Source organism: Talpa europaea (assembly GCF_964194135.1).
Source record: "Talpa europaea genome assembly, chromosome: 10".
NCBI lineage: Eukaryota > Metazoa > Chordata > Mammalia > Eulipotyphla > Talpidae > Talpa > Talpa europaea.
The window spans coordinates 82,668,127-82,685,467 of record NC_140077.1 but is presented as its reverse complement, the minus strand read 5'-3'; the positions used below and the strand labels follow the sequence as shown (position 1 = coordinate 82,685,467).

At 39.8% G+C, this 17,341-nt stretch overlaps 1 protein-coding gene across 1 annotated transcript in view; it reads left to right on the top strand.

Annotated features, from left to right (window-relative positions):
• Positions 1-2,166: 2,166 nt before the first annotated feature.
• The window catches only part of CDC73 (cell division cycle 73), a gene marked incomplete at its 3' end in the record, with an annotated part of 96,454 nt that continues 81,279 nt past the window's right edge, over positions 2,167-17,341 (top strand). The window contains exons 1-5 of the mRNA XM_084245225.1: positions 2,167-2,484; positions 5,390-5,495; positions 8,659-8,728; positions 13,719-13,781; positions 14,195-14,247. Coding sequence (XP_084101351.1) covers positions 2,354-2,484; positions 5,390-5,495; positions 8,659-8,728; positions 13,719-13,781; positions 14,195-14,247 — 423 coding nt within the window. The 5' untranslated portion in view covers positions 2,167-2,353. The remainder of the gene's footprint in view (positions 2,485-5,389; positions 5,496-8,658; positions 8,729-13,718; positions 13,782-14,194; positions 14,248-17,341) is intronic.

Sequence of the window (17,341 nt, the reverse complement as noted above, 5' to 3'; positions counted from 1 at the left end):
GCCTGGTGGCCTGGGATCGAACCGGCACTGCAGACACTGCAGCCAGCTTCGCAACCCAGCACTCAACCGCTGTGCCACCGGGGAGGGCCAGTAGTAAAACTCTTAAGGTAAAGATCATGGACATATGGTTTCCAACTAAGAAGATACACCAATTTCTCTGGTTGCTGGACATTCTTTATATCAGGAGACTCCAAACTGAGGATTTTTAGGAACTCTCCAGAAGTTCATAACTGTAGAAATGGGCAGTTTTTAATCCAAGACAGAGTTTTTGAAATCTTTTCTAATTTGATTTCTAGTTTTTAGCTCTACAATTAATCTTGCCTCATATATTTTGACACCAACTTTACTAAACCAATATTAATAGGTAATTGTGAGAGATTTAAATAAAAATAAAATGATATACAAATTCACCTTTTACCTGGTATAAGCAACAAATTACTAATGACTTATCTCACCACAATGCATTTAAGAAACATTAACCTCAAAAAGCACAATTTATCCCAAAGGACAGACTGTTTGACCATTGTTGTATACTGAATTTTTGTGTCACTGCCTCTCCCCTAAATTCAGGTGTTGAAATGCTAACCTCGGGGCCTCTCTGGTGGTGCAAGGGGTTAAGACGCAGCACTGTGAATCTATCCATAGCCACTGCAGCCCCATTTCCATTCCCGGCCAGGAAGGTAACCCATATAGCGTAGCAGACCTCTCCTGTCTTGCCTACTGCTCCCCTCAGCAGTGTATTTCAGTAGATCTGCCTCTTCTGCTCCCCATTCTGTCTCTGGTGAACCCCCAGACCTCACCCCCACACCTCTGGCTTACACCCCAGTTCTTGTATGCATAAATAAATCTTAAAAAAAAAAAAAACCTTTCAGTTAGATAACTCGTTTCCACTTACGAATTAAACATTTTCTAGGAGCTAACAATATACCAAATGCAGTGATAGACACAGGATATGATCATGCAGACTTACTGTTCTTCATTTTTGTAGGGGGAGGCAGGCAAGTAAATTAACAAGAGCAGGTAAGTAATACTGGATTCTCCGATAGAATTTGGTTATGTCAATCACAAAGTTGCCCTTTTTTCTTGCTGCTATAGCAAAGGAAATAATAGTTATCATCCCTAAACGTTATATATGTTTGACTGAAGGCATACAGGTTTGAAAACTTAAAACTTATTAAGTATACAGTATCAGGACTTAATTTCATTAGTTCCAGTACAGCAAGGATACCCTTGATTCTTCTGAATGCTAAAAACAGACAAATCAGAAAACAAACCCTGCTTCCCCCTACCCCCCTCCCAGCCTAGTAATCCATACGTGTTTTAATTTGTGTGGCTTGGAATTGCATTCTCTTTCTCACTGGCATCTCGGTACAGAGCCATTTGTAGTCCTTACTCTTTGGTGGGAGGAGCTAGGTGGAAAAAGTCATTACCTAAGGAATTGGAGGGGGAAATTGAACATTTACATTTTGATGATTTGCTAGACGCTTTCACCTTATTTTCACACTAACTCCATTAAGCAATTGGTGCTGTGAAAAGATACAGAATGTGACCGAGGTCCACAGAGCAGGGGCTCGGCTGGATCACGGAAGTCATTGTCTCCCACTCATCAAATCCCAAAAACAATCACCCTGCGCCGCACCCCCCAACATCCCCGCCCCCAAATCTAAAGGGGTTTAACAGAATCACTAAAACCTAGAGGTGATTGGCTAGGCCTGGGTCCGCTCTAGATGGGAAAATAACCCTAGACTTCCGCACATCTTGCCGCAAGCTTCATCCTCACCAGAGGAGGGGCCCCCGCCAACGCCCTCCCCTCAGCGGCCGCGGATCTCACAGCAGCCGGCGCGCATTCTAGGAACACGAGCGCCCGCCCTCCCTGCAGGTGCGCGCGCACCTGTCGCCGGCCGCCGGCGCTGCGGGCAGGGGGCGGGGCAAAGGCGGTGCGTGCTCCGCGCGCGCGCCCGGCCTAGTTCCCGTACGTGCGCCGTCCGGGGACGCGGGGTCGCCGCGCCGCGAGTTTCGGGCCGGGAGTCGGCCCCTTGCCGAGGGGGAGTCTGGGAGGGGCGTTTTCCGGGGCGGTCGCGGCTCCCCCTGGCGGCGGCCGTCCAACGCCGGCGGCGCTCCGTCAGGCGTTCTCCGCGGGCAGTCGGCGACGGGGCCTTCCTTCCAGCGTGGGGTCCTCGGCGGCCTGGGTGGCTAGTGCCCCTGCTGCTGTCGTAGGCGAAGGCGGCTGCGAGTGCCGCTGCTGTTGGTTCGCGAAGGCGGCGGCGGAGGAAGAGGGCGAGGCGACAGGGGAGAAGGCGTCCGGCGCGGCTGCGGCGGCGCCCGGGCCCGGAGGCGGCGAGGGGGGGGGAAGATGGCGGACGTGCTCAGCGTCCTGCGACAGTACAACATCCAGAAGAAGGAGATTGTGGTAAAGGGAGACGAAGTGATCTTCGGCGAGTTCTCCTGGCCCAAGAATGTGAAGACCAACTATGTAGTTTGGGGGTAAGTCCGGCCCGGCTGTGACGGGAGTTTGGGGGGGGCGGGGGGTCGGCCGGGCTGAGTTGGGCGCCCCCAGGCGACTCTGTCCCCTCCCCCCAGTTTCCCTTGGGGATGGGGGGTCCGGGGGGCGGGCTCGAACGGGTGCGCTGGGTAAAAGTTTTCCTCCTCAGCAGAAGTTACACTTTTCGGGGAAGAGGGAAAGGGAGGATCTGAGTCTGGAGTGGTCCATCCCTTTCCATCCTTGGGAAGCCGAAAGGAAGGTACCGTGGGAGTTTCTGGCTCTTTCCAGGTCGTTTTTGTTTTTTTTTTTAGCACTATGGGTCGAGTGGCACCCATGTGTGTAGGTGCATAAAGGAGCGCAGCGTTCGGTCCCGGAGAGGTCTCTCTCTCTCTCTCTTTTAAATTTTTTTTTTCTCTTTAATTTTGTTACTCTCTCCGAGGTTGCCATATGTTGGGACTATCTGTGCCGGCCTTTGCAGCTCCTCCTTGTTCGTCTCCTTTCGTGATTCCCTCGAGAAGAGACGCGTGAACTAAATAATGGGAAGTTAGAACGGGAAAGAGATTGGGTCACTTGGGAAGAGCCAACCCAAATCTGTTGCAGGCGAAGGGGAGCGTTTCATCAGGGCGAAAGTTGCTGGTGGAATGGAATGAGTTTTTACAGATTTAAAGGAGAAATTGGTGCCGTGTGTCACTTTGGGAAATGCGTTTTAAAGGGAAAGGTTTGGAACGTTGACCGTCTCGAGGGAGGGCGGATAATCGTTTGGAGTCTTACCTAGGCATGCTTCTTTTCATTGGAGCTTCATTAGTGTAATTAGAACCTGGAGGCAGAACTTCCATCCTCACTTGGTATGAATGAATGGGACTGGTGGTCTTTATGAAGAATTGATGAAAAGGTCGGGGAAATTTTGTTAGTTGATTAGTTTTTTAATTTGCTTTTGGCCTTGAGAACTTCTTTTTGTTTGTTTGTTTTGTTTTAAAGGGATTAGTTTTTTAGGAAAAGGAGAAAAAGAGAGGCACCTGAATTGTCACAGGTGGGTGGGAGAGTTGCTGCTTCTGTTTTGCAAAGGAATAAGTTGCTGCTTCTGTTTTGCACCACCTGCATAGTGACAGGTGGACAGGAGAGCAGCTGAGGAACGTATGGTTTAATGAAATGATGAAATGATGCTTTGAGTTTCCTCTGTTTTGTCCTTTCATAAGAGTTTGCACAGACAGAACTACAATTGATTCGATTTAAAGAATTTTTTCCCCTTATGAAGTGGCATACTCAGGGCAAAAGATAATTCATTCTGAAAAATAGAAAAAAAATGCTAGGGCCCTGAACCCTACCTTAAAGGAGGGATTAATTTAGAATAGAGAAGATAAAACAAGACTTTTAAAGAATTGTATTTAGCTCTAAGATGAGAGCAACCACTTGGGACTACGGAGTGGTTTCATAAAAGTATATTTGGCCTGTAGTGAATGCAACAGTTTTTTTTTTTTTAAGTAGGGTTTTTTTTTTTTTTTTTTAAGATTTATTTATTTATTTATTTAGACAAGCACTGGGTACAGTCAGAAGCGCGGGAGGGTGAGAGAATTCACCAGAGCCAGAGCAGGGAGCAGAGCAGGCAGAAGGACCGAAGCACACCGCTGAGGGGAGCAGCGGGCGGCAGGGGAGGTCTGCACACCATGTGGGACCCTCCTCTGGTGGCCGGGGAGCAGCCGGGGATCGAACCGGCGCCGCAGAGGCTGCGGGCAGCTTCGCAACCCAGCGCTCAACCGCTGCGCCACCGGGGAGGCCCTGCAACAGTTTTTGAATAAACAAATGAACAATTGGATATGCTTTAAAGAGTGGTGACTGGGAATTATGTGGGTGAAATGGTGGATTAGGTCCTCAGGCATGAGAGGTGAAAAGGAAATGTTTTGATAGCAATTTAGTGAAGCCAGTAGTGAAAAAGTGTTTAGAATGGTAAGGTTCAGAATTTCATAACAATGAATCACATCAAGAGATAATTTTCATTTGCTGTTAATCTATGTTTGCATGTGTAAATATGTACGTGTACATAGCATTAAACAGTATGTACTCTTACTGCTTGTCGATCATTCTGTTATTTTTCTTTTTCATGTCATTAAAAAGCTGTTGGCCATGCATTAGAGTCCATAGTATAATGCTTATAGTTATGTGTGGTTTCACATAATACATCAGTTTTGAGGAAAAATGGAAATAGAGCCTAGAAAAGTAGTTTTGGGTTTTATTATATTGGATCATATTCAGATGAATTCAAATAATACTGACATTTCTGGTGAGGAGAATATATGTAGATGGGGCGGATTAAACACTCACATGTGAGCAAGTAATGTATGTTTTTGTGTTTTGAGCTTCCACCCCTTGACTACATTGTTTTAAGTTACAGGCAGAATTTGCTTTGACTTTACATCTTCGATCTAATTTGAGGGGTGTCATAAGAACTATACCTCTGAAATTTATTGTTATATTTACTATAAAAATGTCAGAAGGATTATGTTCAGCAGTGTCTGTCTTAGGAGATGTAGGGTAAATTACTTGTCGTTTAACCCCCGTGATAGTTGTGTATCTTCTAATTAGTTTTCTCTTTTGGATCTTTTCCAGTCTGTAAATGTATTGACAAAAACCCGGAGCCTAATTTTGTCCAAATTCCGAAATACATATAGTACTGTAGTGCTTACTTTACTTCTTGATTATCGTCGTTGTCTTTGTGTTCTTTTGCCTTGCACCCTATTCATAGTTTCACTTAATAGGTTGTATATATACTTACTGGGTTTTTGTTAGACTTTATTAAATACCATGGCTGGATGGCAAAGTGACTGTAGATGAATTTTTTTGTAGATAATATATATAATTATTTCCAAGAAATTTGAATTATGACTAAAAATCTTGACTTATTTATTTCAGAACTGGAAAGGAAGGCCAACCCAGAGAGTACTACACATTGGATTCTATCTTATTTCTCCTTAACAATGTGCATCTTTCTCATCCTGTTTATGTTCGACGTGCAGCTGTAAGTAGAGCTTATTTTCTGACTTAAAACTTAGTTGGTGAGGTGTGTAATTTTGCCTGGATAACTTCTTATGGGTTTGAAATCAAAATAATGAAAGCTTTGTATGAAAGTCTCTTGGACGTAGGCAGATTTTTAACGTGTAATTTTTTTTTTTTTCATGTGAAATGTGGGCAATGTCTACAATAGCAGAAGTTTTAAAACCATTTATAGGATATTAAAAAAATAAATAATGAGTCAGGGGAAGGATTATGATATTTACAACTCTAATCTTGAGGAAACTTATTTGCTATCAGAGAGGAGATAATGGGGAAAATGACAGAATCTCTCTTCATAAAGCTATGTGAACACATATTACAACTTTAAAAACTGAATTGAGTTTGTGCATTTGGCCCTTGAACAACATGGGTTTGAATTGTGTGGGTTCACTGATGTGGATTATTTTTCAGTAAGTACTTTGGAAATGGTTTTGAGCTTTGTGGCAGTTTGAAAGAATAAATGGAGCCCCGTAGCTTAGAAATATTTATGTATATAAAGTTTATATACATAAAATATATACAAACTTATTATAAAAGGTAAAATTTATCACATGCACATTAAGAGATGCAGTTGAGAGAAATAAAAGCAAATATAAAGATGCCATATGCAGTTTCACAATCACATAAAATTAACTGTAGAGTATAGTTCACTACTGTTAAAATTTTGAAGCTATCTCCTGTTGCTATTGGAGTACTCAGTGTTGCAAGTATCTGCTTAAAACGCTCTGTGATGCTGATGCTAATCAACAGTTCTCTCCTGTGTTTAAAAAAAAAGTTATGGACAGGTTCTCAACTGACTGCACTGGCCAGCAGTGTTTAGAATTTTTTGTTGGCTATATCCATTCATTTGGGGGTAATAAAGATAATTCAGATACTTGATTTGGGTTTAGAGGTTATGTTCTTGGGGAATGGTGTACTACATTACTGGTAACTATGTTATTGTGTACCTTAGGGACCTTAGTCATACAAGATTTAATACTTCTATTTTTCTTTAAAGATTTATTTTTCTTTATTTATGCATACAAGAACTGGGGTGTAGGCCAGAGGTGCAGGGGGTGAATGGATTCACCAGAGACAGAGTGGGGAGCAGAACAGGTGGATCTGCTGAAATACGCTGAGGAGGGGAGCAGTGGGTGAGATAGGAGAGGTCTGCTGTGCCATGTGGGTTAGCTCCTTGGCCAGGGATGCCACAGTGGTTGGCGATAGCTTTATAGTGCTGAGACTTAACCTCTGCGCCACCAGGGAAGCCCCTTAATGCTTCTATTTTTTAAAAAATATTTGACAGATTAAAGGGGGAGAATTCTAATATTGTAGAGATCTAATTTTTTCCCTCCTAACAACTTGGTGTTTTTTCCTCTTACAAGCAGAACCTTTCTCAAATAAGTTCCTGATCTGTCACTCCTACTTTATTGTGATTTTTTTTTTCCTCTTGACTATAGTGTATATTTAATTCATTAGTGACCAAATGATGTTTTCAGACTTACAAATATTTATTTTAAAACCAATGAAATCATTGAAATATGATTCACACACAAAATCTGTACATATTTGATGAATCAGCTTGATGAGTTAGGAGACACATGTATGAAGCCATTCACCACGGTCTATACCGTAAACATTTATCACCGCAAAACTTTACAAACAATGAAAGGAAATTAATGCAAATCCTTTATGATATTCCATTGGACAAGCTTATAAAAAGAAACACAGAAAATCCAGTAGGCTCCTAAATGTTCATACTCACATGCAGAAACTAAAAGTTAGCCTAAACTTTATTAAAAAAAAAAAGATTAATAATAAAGCTTCTAAGTGATTAAATGTAGTTCATCTTTATCATTCAGGAGTATGTGCAGAATGTTTGGTACAGTGAAATATAGCTGTTCAATATAAAATAATTAGCCAAAGATATAAAGGGTTCTTGTTATTTTACTATAACTTCCATAAAGTAACAAAGAGGTTTTAACTATATAATTCTACAACCACCAGTCTTCCCTGTGTTCCATTGTTTGTTTACATTATAAAAATGATATGGAAAATTATAACTACATGATTGATTGAATTCATTTCCCCAAAGAGATTTGGTGCCTCAAGGACAGCCTTTTTTTGTTTCACTTAACTACATGTTTGCAAATTACTAATGTAGGAGATTTTAGCAAAATAGATATATTTACCAGATTTAATTTTTTAGATCTCCCCCCACATACAGTATTTCTACATAATCATTATAAAAAAGAAATATGTGATGTAGAAGTTAATCAACTACCATTAACATATTTTTGTATAATTTAGGTGTCTAACTGTTAATTATCAATATTTAGTTTTGGTGACTGGTTTATTTGAAAGAGTTTAAGTAGAATATTTGGAGGATGCCTGGTTTGTGTGTGAGAAAAGAAAGCACTCTGGAAACATTACAAAAAAATGAGCAAGTAATTGGACTAAAAATAAAAAAGATGCTTGCTCCAAATATGAAATCATGATGAAGAGTAATATTAAAAAATACTTAGAGTAATTCTACATGGGGAAAAAGAGACTTAAATTGAGATATTTGAAGAGGATAGGGTTACTGTTTTAATTTCTAATGATTATCTTCTGTATATATTGCTGGAATTTCAAGAATGAAAGTTAACAAAAGTTTTTTTTACCAAAAGTTACTATGCTTAAAAATTTTCAGGACTTTTTTTAGCCTAATTATTATTATTTTTTAAAGTATTTTTATTTATTTATTTATCTATCTATCTATTTATTTATTTATTTATACATACAAGCACTGTGCACAGTCAGAAGCACGGGAGGGCGAGAGAACCCACCAGAGACAGAGCAGAGAGCAGAACAGGCAGACCTATGAAATACACTGCTGAGGGGAACAGCCGGCGGCAGGAGAGGTCTGCGAGCCACGTGGGACCCTCGCCCGGTGGCTGGGGATTGAACCGGGGCTGCAGAGGCTGCGGGCAGCCTTGCAACCCAGCGCTCAACCGCTGTGCCACCGGGGAGGCCCATAGCCTAATTATTTTATAAAAATATGATTCTAAAGTTGCATTATCAAGATGTATTATAATACAATTCAGATATTACATGATGTTTATCAGGTTTATTACACTTATTGATTTGATATCTAATTTTGATTTCAGACTGAAAATATTCCTGTGGTTAGAAGACCTGACAGAAAAGATCTCCTTGGATATCTTAATGGAGAAGCATGTGAGTAAATTCTAAATTGCATTCACTCTTAAATAGGTATTTTTTTCTTACATAAGAAGCAGTGGGAAGAGAATTTGTATTTGCACTAAATTAATCTACCTGTAATTGTGACCATATGCTCTCTTTTCTTGCCTGTTATGTGAATGTTCTGTTTTTGCTTCTGAAACCAGTCACTCCTTGTATATGGATTCCATCTTCTTTTACATTCTCAAAACCTTGTTTTGTGAATTGTTTCTCTTGTATCACTAGATTTCTTTTTGTTCTGCATCATTCCCTTTCAAATACATATAGTAAGATCTCCCATTAAAGTTTTTTCAATTAAACATTTCTATAATCTACTTTTCCACTCTTCTTTGTCTCTGGTTCTCTTCTGACCCATTCTAGCTTAGCTTTTGTCTTACCATCTCACTAAAATCACTGACTTAAGGATTGCCACCTCCATTGGTATCTCTTATTCACAGTCTACTTGACCTCTCAACAGCATTTAATACTATTGGTTTCTCCCTTTTGGAGAGTTTTTCTTCACATGGCATTCGGGCACTGGACTTTTGGTTCTCCTGTACTCATTATTCTCCTCTCCTTTTATTTTGCTTTCTTGTCTCTAATACGTCTTTCTGAGATCCAGATTATAAATTCACTGTCACTCTCTTCCCTTAGATATTTAATAGGCATTTTAAATGTAACAGATCCAGAATAGAATGATGATTCCTTCTTTGTTTTCACCCGTTAGCCAAAAACAAAACAGCGTATCTTTTGTTTCAGTGTTCTTATCTTAGTAAATGGTGTCCCATACATGTACATGTAGTTGCTTTGTTAAAAACCTTGGAGAAATACATGATTTTTCTTCTCATATTTCACATCCAGTCTATCAGCAAGTGGTTTCCTTTACCTGTAAAGTATGACAACATTTTAACCATTCTGTTCCCATCCCGTTCCATCCTTCCTTCTAGACTATTGCAAAGCCCTCTCACAGGTCCTCATTCATTTTATTTTCTACAGCTTAGTCTCTGTAGACAAGTTAGAGTGACCTGTTTTTGAAAAAAAAAAAAAAAACAAAGTTCATTGTGTCATTGGCCTACTAAAACCATTCTGTGACTTCCCATCATACTTAGAATAAAGCTCAAACTCTCTCTTGGCTTACACAGTCTTTTGCATAAATCTTTATAGCATCATCTTCTACTAGTGCTCCTTTACTTACAGCAGTCCAGTTTTGTTTCTCTAGTTATTCTACTCGTTAAGCCTTTGCACTTGCTGGTCTGTGCTGTTCTCTACATTGTCCTATCTCTTATGTCTAGCATCTCATTCATATCTATACTTTGTCAGAGAGAACTTATATGACTACTTTGTCTGTAGTACAAAATAACATTACTTTTCCCTGTAGAGGATGTATAGTACCATCTTGACTAATTGCTCATCAAATGCCTTATATTGAGCTGAGATTATGTATTCATTTGTTTATGTATTTTCTGTTTCCTCCACTAGGGAGTGCACACTAGTGAGGCAGAAGTTATTAAATAAGCAGTTATTAATACTACCTAGGGCCTCCCCAGTGGCGCAGCAGTTGAGCGCTGGGTTGTGAAGCTGCCTGCAGCCTCTGCAGCGCCGGTTCGATTCCCGGCTGCCGGGCGAGGGTCCCACATGGCGCAGACCTCTCCTGCTGCCCACTCCTCCCCTCAGCAGTGTACTTTGTCAGTCTGCCTGTTCTGTTCTCCGCTCTGGCTCTGGTGAATTCTCTCATCCTCCCGCGCTTCTGACTGTACCCAGTGCTTATATAAATAAATAAATAAAATCTTAAAAAAAAAAAAAAGTAAGTGATGTTAACATTTTAAAAAAAAATACTACCTAGTTACAAAAAAAGAGTAGTGGTTAATGGTTGGTACTTACCTTAATAAACGAGTTATTATTTGTTACCTTTCAGAGCACAAATAAGTTGATATGATAGAACTCTTTGGTTTCACTTTCCCTGGGATGGTATTTGCTAACTTTAAGTCATTAACAGCTGTTTTGCTTGTATTTTGCCGCATGGTTTTAACAGTGAAATTGATTTTCAGACTGTGTGTAATGGAAAGACCATTATCAATACAGTAAGCTGTCTGTCTTCCTATACTATCCTCATTGAGCATTCAGCAGGCACTTAGCGGTAGCTTAATCTGGGTGCTAAACAAAAGGGGTAGGATCCTAGGGGAGGGTTGAGGACGCATCCTAATTCTGGAGAGGATGGAGTTGAATAGGAAAAGGAAAATTTTTAATTAATTATGAGGTCCACTTGTTAAAAAAAAGTGTGTATGTATATATATATATGTATATATTAACTTTAGAAGATCTAGTAATCTTACAGAGTGTAGGAGTCTCTATTTTTGGTATCAAGTGAATCTGATAAATAGGCTGATTTGGGAGTACTTTTTTTTTTTTTTAAAGATTTATGCATACAAGAACTGGGGTACAGGCCAGAGGTGTGTGTGGGGGAGTGAGAGGATTCACCAGAGACAAAGTGGGGAACAGAACAGGCAGATTGACTAAAATACACTGCTGAGGGGAGCAGCGGGCGAGTCAGGAGAGGTCTGCTGTGCCATGTGGGTAGCTCCCTGGCCGGGGATCAAACTTGTGCTGCAATGGCTGCGGATAGCTTCATAGGTTGTTTCTTCATCCCTTGCACCACTCGGGAGGTCCTGGGAGGAGTACTTGATAGCAAGTGGGTTTTCTTTCAGAATCTAGAAAAATGTTACCCTTATCCATCCACATAATTTCCTATAGTTTAGTCACCAAGCATATTGTTTTGTTAATTTTTTTTTGCTTTGTTAATTTTTAAAAAATTGTTAATTTAGTGGTTTAATGAAAACATGGAATCGGTCTTCATTAGGTAAACATAAAATTTGGAGAACAACAACAAGAAAATATGATGCAGTATAGAGTTTAGAACTTACAATGAACTAAAGCCCTAATTTAAAAAGTGTGAATGAGTAGATAAACTGATAGCAAACAAAGTTCATTATCTGTTAGGTGTTAAATTATGTGAATTTAGCATGATTAGAGACACATAAAATTGGTGAGGGGAAAGATAATGACTATTCAATTAGTAGGATACTAAAAATAAAAAATCTGCATTACAATAAACAAAAGCCTTGACAATTGAGAAAAGACTAGTTGCACTAAGTGGACCAATCTTGTTAGTAATATCAAGTGGTCCTATAAATAAACACATAGAAGACCAACAACCTTATGCAGTTAGTTCACAGAAAAAAATGATAAAATCATATGAAAATTGTTCTCATAATAGAATTGTAAATTTAAACTACGGTGATAACTTTTTTTAACTGATAGAGGAAAATCTAGACGTTTGATAATGAACTCAGGCGAGGGTAGAAGGAAACAAGAACTCTTAATACTGTTGATTTTAGTATCAGTTGATATAGCTTCTTTGAAGAAATTTGGCAGTAATCTGTCATTACATATTTGACATAGAAATTCTTCATTTGCCCTTCATTTGCTTTGGTGGTGGGAATGGTGTGGTAACATACATTTGAAGAGGTGTGAACCTGAACTTCTATCATACATACATAGAGTTTTGTAAACCAACATTACCTCTTAAAAAAATCCTACATCTGGGACCATATTCTCAAGGTATATTTGGAAATGTTTGAAGTAATATATATGTATCTAAAGTCGATATAGAGCCTCCCTGGTGTTTCAGTGGGTTGAGCGCAGCACTTTGGAGCTGTCTGCAGCCTCTGCAGCGCAGGTTCGATTCCCTGCTGGCCAACCAGATTCTCACATAGCATGGCAAACTCTCCTGTCATGCCTGCTGCTCCCCTCAGCAGTGTATTTTGGTCCGTCTGCCTGTTCTGCTCCCCTCTCTGTCTCTGGTGAATCCTCTCACCCTCCCGCGCCTCTGGCCTGTACCCCAGCTCTTGTATAAAAATAAATAAATCTTTAAAAAATAAAAATAAAAATGGACTTAAGAAAAGAGTTCTTCCTTCTTTAAAAAAAGAAGCTGTAAACACAGAACTAAAGAAATGCCCCACATATTGATATGGAGGCATGTTGGAGATACATTGTTAGGGTTTAAAAAGAAGAAAGGGCAAGGTTAAGTATGCTATCTTTTGTGTTATAGAAGAGGGAAAATAAAAGACATATTTTGCATCTATTCCTATCTACTAAAATTTTAAAAATATATGCAAGAGATAGGTTCAGGTATACCATTTTGTTAATTGTTCCTTTATTTTTGAAGCACTAAAACGTTAAATTAATTTAAAACTTATTTTTAGCCTATTATAATTACACTTTTAAAGTGAACGCTAACTTAAAAACTTCCCCCTCATATGTACATACACATACACACACACAATATGTATGCGTATTTTTGGTTATTTACTCGTTTATGTACATATGTTATGAGATTAGAATATCTTTTTTGAAATGGCCAGTTGATTCCAGTCACATCACAATAATTTGTAATTAAATTGTTAAAGTTTGTCCTCTTACAGAGCTTGTAATACAGATAAATCTTTCATAATAAAACCTTCAAAGCTGCATTGAATCTTTTTTCCTAGGAAAATCACTGTATAGAAAGTAAGAAATTTGGGCCTGCCCTGGTGGCACAGGCGGTTGAGCGCCGTGCTGTGAAGCTGAAGCTGTTTGCAGCCTCTGCAATGCCAGTTTGATCCCGGCTGGCCAGCAAGGGTCCCACATGGGGTGGCAAACCTCTCCTGTCGCGCCTGCTGCTCCCCTCAGCAGTGTATTTCGTCAGTCTGCCTATTCTGTTCTCCACTCTGTCTCTGGTGAATCCTCTCACCCTCCTGTGAATCTTGCCTGTACCCCGGTTCTTGCATAAATAAATCAAAATCAATCTTAAAAAAAAACCCAAAAAACAAAAAACTTAGTTTAAAAAAAAGAAAGAAATTTAACAAGTCTTAAACTTATTTTTGTGTTAGTATTCACTGTTCGTGTTCAAATACTTATTTTTCTCACATAAATCTTTTTAAATCTTCAGCAACGTCAGCAAGTATAGACAGAAGTGCCCCTCTCGAAATAGGTCTTCAGCGATCCACTCAAGGTATGTTTTGTCACATGTTTATATTGAACTTTAAAAACCTATCCCAGGGCCTCCCCGGTGGCGCAGCGGTTGAGAGCTGGGTTGCGAAGCTGCCCGTGGCCTCTGCGGTGCCGGTTCGATCCCCGGCTGCTCCCCGGCCACCAGAGGAGGGTCCCACATGGCGCGCAGACCTCTCCTGCCACCCGCTGCTCCCCTCAGCAGTGTACTTCGGTCCTTCTGCCTGCTCTGCTCCCCGCTCTGGCTCTGGTGAATTCTCTCACCCTCCCGCGCTTCTGACTGTACCCAGTGCATGTATAAACAAAACAAACAAACAAATAAATAAATAAATAAACATGCCTCTTAAAAAAAAAAAAATAAATAAAAAATAAAAACCTATCCCAAAACTAAACTGTTTACTTGTTTCTTTCTTATAGTCAAACGAGCTGCAGATGAAGTTTTAGCAGAAGCAAAGAAACCACGAATTGAGGTAATGGAACTTTACTTTAAAGATCATTCATATTGTTGCTGAATTTGTGTAGCAAAAAAGAATCCCTTGCTCATTGTAGTCCAGGGACTAGTTTAAGATTTCTCATGTGCAGGTTAATGTGATGGATGTAGCACTTTGTTTTGTTTTACCTTTTTAAAGATTTATTTGTTTTGCGTAGGAGAGTTGGGGTGCAGGCCAAAGGTCGGGGGTGGGGGATTGTGAGAGGACTCAATCAGAGGCAGAGTGGGGAGTAGAATAAGTGGATACACTGAAATACACTGCTGAGGGGAGCAGTGGGGGAGACAGGAGCGTTCTGCTGCACCATTTAGGTTTGCTCCCTGGCTGGGGATCAAATTCATGCTGCAGTGGCTGCAATAGCTTGATAGTGCTGAGACTTTAAACCCTGCACCACCAGTGTGAAGACAGTATTGGATTAGTTTAGGGGTCAGAAAGGTTTTTCTATAAAGTACCAGGTAATAAATATTTTAGGCTTTAAGGTATTTGGTCTCTGCTTAATTACTCCACTGAGCTATCATAGTGTGAAAGTAAGCATAGACTGTACATAAATCAACAGGTGAGCTGTGTTCCAATAAAATTTTACAAACTTATGATTGTTCAGACTTGACCTTTAGGTTGTTGTTTGCCTGTCCCTCTAATAAGATGCTGTGGGAATTTTTCCACTTGTAGGAGCTTGAACATGAAGTCCATATTACAGTTACTTCTTAAAATTATGACATATCAGCTACTTACAGAATTCTCTTGCTAGCAACTAGAATAATATTGGTAAATAAGATTGAAATAAAAGAGGTTAAAAAAGAAAGCAAGGTTCCAAACAGGGCTTTTAGTATGCTGTAATTAATATCAGTAGAAACTACAAGTATTTTCTCATTTACATCACAAGTTGTACTTTTGCCTACTATATTGTTAAGCATCCACAATTTGATAAGAAAGGTAACTGTTAAAGGGAAATGGCTCGTTAAATACAAGCAATAGAATTGATAAAATTTGATAATATATTTTTAATTAAGCATGCTGAGACAATGGGCCTGATGTTTTTAAGGTAATGATACTAGTGATTGTTAACTCATTGCAATTACTCTTGTGCTAGGTAATATTCTATATACTTAATGTATATCAACTTAAATCCTCAACATAACCTCCTGAATGGCAGTGCCACACATATTATCAATAAGCAGTTTCAGAGAGAACAGGTGACATGCTGAAGTGGACAGATCAGGATTAGAACCCAGGCGTCCTGGCTCCTACCCTCTCCATTACACTGGAAGCAAACTTTGTGGCAGTCTAATTGAAATTTCCCCAATACTTTTTGCATGAAAGGAGAGTTTGGCTCATTTTGTATAAAATTAGTGAATTTAGGGATACCATTTAGTTGAAAAAGTAAAATTCACAGTTTATTTCAAAAAACTGACGATGTCAGAAATAATAATTTTCTAGGTAGAAAATTGGAAAATAAGAAATAGCATGATAAAAAGCTTTATGGAGCCTTTGTAGACATAAAATGAGTTACATAGAAGATTGTATTTTATATAGGTTTTTAGTTGGCAAGTGTATATTAAGTGCCTGCAAGGCATTATGCTAGAAGAGAGAAACCTGGAGGTCAGGGATTCTGATACCATTAAAATTTGGGCTGGGGCCTCTCTGGTGGTGTGGGAGAAACAACAGCGCTATCAAGCTACTGCTAGCCACTGCAGCACGAGTTCGATCCCTGGCAGGCCAGGGAGCAACCCACATGGCGCAGCAGACCTCTCCTGCCTCACCCATTGCTCCCCTCAGCAGTGTATTTCATTACATTTCCTTGTTCTGCTCCCACTCTCTCTGGTGAATCTTTTCACCCTGCGCACCTGTGGCTTACATCCCAGTTCTTGTATGCATAAATAAATAAATATTTAAAAAAATTAGACTGCATTTGCCTTTAAAATCAGCAGACTGTAAATAACTTGAGTGATAGGTGTTACATCTTTATTATAGATGGCACAATTTAATGCATTTGTTAAATTTTCTTGCATTCACCTGAACGATATGTTTTAAATGATGTGTGGATATTAGAACACTAATAGGAACTCAACATTTTCCTGGATCTCTTGAACTTATTGACATTTTTTAAACAGTTTCATATTCCATTAGCTAAAAACTGTCTTTGGTCTTCTGTTTTCTCTTATTTTTTTAAAAAAATTTATGTATTTATACAAGCACTGAGTACAGTCAGAAGTGCGGGAGGGTGAGAGAATTCACCAGAGATAGAGAGGGGAACAGAGCAGGCAGACTGATGAAATACACTGCTGAGGGGAGCAGCGGGGCAGCAGGAGATGTCTGGGCACCATGTGGGACCCTCACTGGTGGCTGGGGATCGAACCGGCGCTGCAGAGGCCGCGGGCAGCCTTGCAGCCCAGCGCTCAACCGCTGCACCACGGGGGGGGGGGGGGGCCCTGTTTTCTCATTTGTTGAACTAGATCTGGTTACTGAATTTTACGTGAAATTCTAATATTTAAATTAGACAAATTCTAATGTTTAAGTTAGACAAAAGTTGAGCTATTAAGGTTGAATTCAGACAAGTGTCCCATGGGCTACTTTGTAAGAAAATCCTTTTATTTTGAGGCTCATACTTTGAAAACCAATAAGGTTTATATTCTAGTATTTTGTTATATGGTGATGGGTTCAATAGAGTAACAAAAACAATTAAAATACAAAATGAAATTTTGACTGTGATAAGGGTTGGTTGTACAATTTAGTTATATGCTTGCTTTCTTTTTTTTTTTTTTTAAAGAGATTTATTTATTTATGCATACAAGAGCTGGGGTACAGACCAGAGATGCAGGGGGTAGAGGATTTACCAGAGACCCAGAGTGGGGAACAGAACAGGCAGACTGACTGAAATACACTGCTGAGTGTAGCAGCGGGCGAGACAGGAGAGGTCTGCTGTGCCATGTGGGTTGCTCCCTGGCCTGCTGGGGATCGAACTTGTGCTGCAGTTGCTGCGGATTGCTTCATAGTACAGTGCTTAACCCCTTGAGCTACCAGGGAGGCCCCTATATATGCTTTCTTGAAGAGAAATAGTTTATTAGTTGCATAATAT